Source organism: Notothenia coriiceps, unplaced genomic scaffold (assembly GCF_000735185.1).
Source record: "Notothenia coriiceps isolate Sejong01 unplaced genomic scaffold, NC01 NC01_scaffold00023847, whole genome shotgun sequence".
NCBI classification, from domain to species: Eukaryota; Metazoa; Chordata; class Actinopteri; order Perciformes; family Nototheniidae; genus Notothenia; species Notothenia coriiceps.
The window spans coordinates 1-1,960 of record NW_011356548.1 but is presented as its reverse complement, the minus strand read 5'-3'; the positions used below and the strand labels follow the sequence as shown (position 1 = coordinate 1,960).

The window sequence follows — 1,960 nt, the reverse complement described above, 5'->3', positions numbered from 1 at the left end:
ACATGAAGAAGAGGGGACACATGTTGATGTAGAAGAGACATGGAGAAGAGGGGACACATGTTGATGTAGAAGAGACATGAAGAAGAGGGGACACATGTTGATGTAGAAGAGACATGGAGAAGAGGGGACACATGTTGATGTAGAAGAGACATGGAGAAGAGGGGACACATGTTGATGTAGAAGAGACATGGAGAAGAGGGGACACATGTTGATGTAGAAGAGACATGAAGAAGAGGGGACACATGTTGATGTAGAAGAGACATGAAGAAGAGGGGACACATGTTGATGTAGAAGAGACATGAAGAAGAGGGGACACATGTTGATGTAGAAGAGACATGAAGAAGAGGGGACACATGTTGATCGAGAAGAGACATGAAGAAGAGGGGACACATGTCGATGTAGAAGAGACATGAAGAAGAGGGGACACATGTTGATGTAGAAGAGACATGGAGAAGAGGGGACACATGCTGATGTAGAAGAGACATGAAGAAGTGGATTCTGCATAATAGGTGACCTTTAAATGACTCAACATTAGCTTAGCTGTTAGCTTAGCTGTTAGCCCAAACGTCTAGTTATCCGAATACCTTAACATTAGCTCATTAGCTTAGCTGTTAGCTGAATTACACGACTGCTTTTTACTGTTGTTTCTCTCAGAGGTCTATCTCATCTTAAACCAGCCATTAATCAAACTTTTTTTGTACTGTTTATTCCTGCAGAGGTGTCCCGAAACGACTCGTGTCCCGACCTGCCTGAGATCCAGAACGGGTGGAAGACCACGTCCCACATCGCTCTGGTTCGGGGGGCGCAGATCACCTATCAGTGCGACCCGGGATACGACCTGGTGGGCCGAGAAACCCTCGCCTGCCAGCTGGACCTCTCCTGGAGCAACCAGCCGCCATTCTGCGAAAAGAGTCAGTTCTTATCTTATTTATCAATCTGTTATTGTTTGTGGGAAGCCGTGCAGATGGTGTTTTTGTTGTTCTCCGTGTCTGCTTCTTTCCAAGAAATGATGGAGGCCAAAATGCTGTGGAAAACTTTCATTTAATTAGCAACAAAGGGTTTGACAGAATTATGGGCAAGTGCAAAATGTAGAAAGTGCCATTTAAAATACGTCTAAGTGATACTTTCCTTAACCTTTGGATGACTGATTCTTATAAACACTTAGATCCGATGATATGAATGTCTCTCCGTGTGTTTCTCAGTCATGTACTGCTCAGACCCGGGACACGTGGAGCACTCGACCCGCTCCCTCTCCGACCCCAAGCTCCTGGTGGGAACAACGATTCAGTACAGCTGCACCGCCGGCTTCATCCTGCAGGGCGGCGCCACCATCAGCTGCTACGGCCGAGAGCCGGGGACCCCCGTGTGGACCGCCAAACTCCCCCACTGTGTTAGTGAGTATCAGGAGAGAGGGTTGAAGTACACACATCCTTTACTCAAGTAGAAGTACAGATACTCGTGTTTAAAAATACTCTGGTGAAAGTAGAAGTACTGACTAAACTTCTTTACTCAAGTCAAAGTAAAGAGGCTTTGAAATGTACTTCAGTAAAAAGTACCCATAACTAGCAGCTGTTTTAAAGAGTACCTGACCTCCCTTTATATTAATAGAACAATAATGTCATTGTTAGCGAATGAATGTTTCCATGCTGAACAACGGCAACATGACAACGTTTTCATTGGTCCCTCTTCTTTAGAGAAGAGCAGGAAATGATGGATACACGGATCGTGTTCAAATCAATAGGCACGCAATGACTCTAAATAATAATGATCACGCCACCAAACACACATTCAGACTAAAGGAACCAGCCTGTTTGGAAAATGAGAGAAGTAGAAAGTACAGGTATTTGTGTTCAACATGTGAGAAGTAGAAAGTACAGGTATTTGAGTTCAAAATGTAAGAAGTAGAAAGTACAGGTATTTGAGTTCAAAATGTAAGAAGTAGAAAGTACAGGTATTTGTG

At 44.1% G+C, this 1,960-nt stretch overlaps 1 protein-coding gene across 1 annotated transcript; it reads left to right on the top strand.

Moving 5' to 3' along the window:
• Nucleotides 1-716: 716 nt before the first annotated feature.
• LOC104954783 (seizure 6-like protein) lies at nt 717-1,419 on the top strand (the record flags this gene model as incomplete). Its single annotated transcript, XM_010781976.1, has 2 exons — nt 717-911; nt 1,203-1,419. Coding segments are annotated over 2 exons (412 nt in total), but the record flags the coding sequence as incomplete, so codon positions are not given.
• Nucleotides 1,420-1,960: the final 541 nt, after the last annotated feature.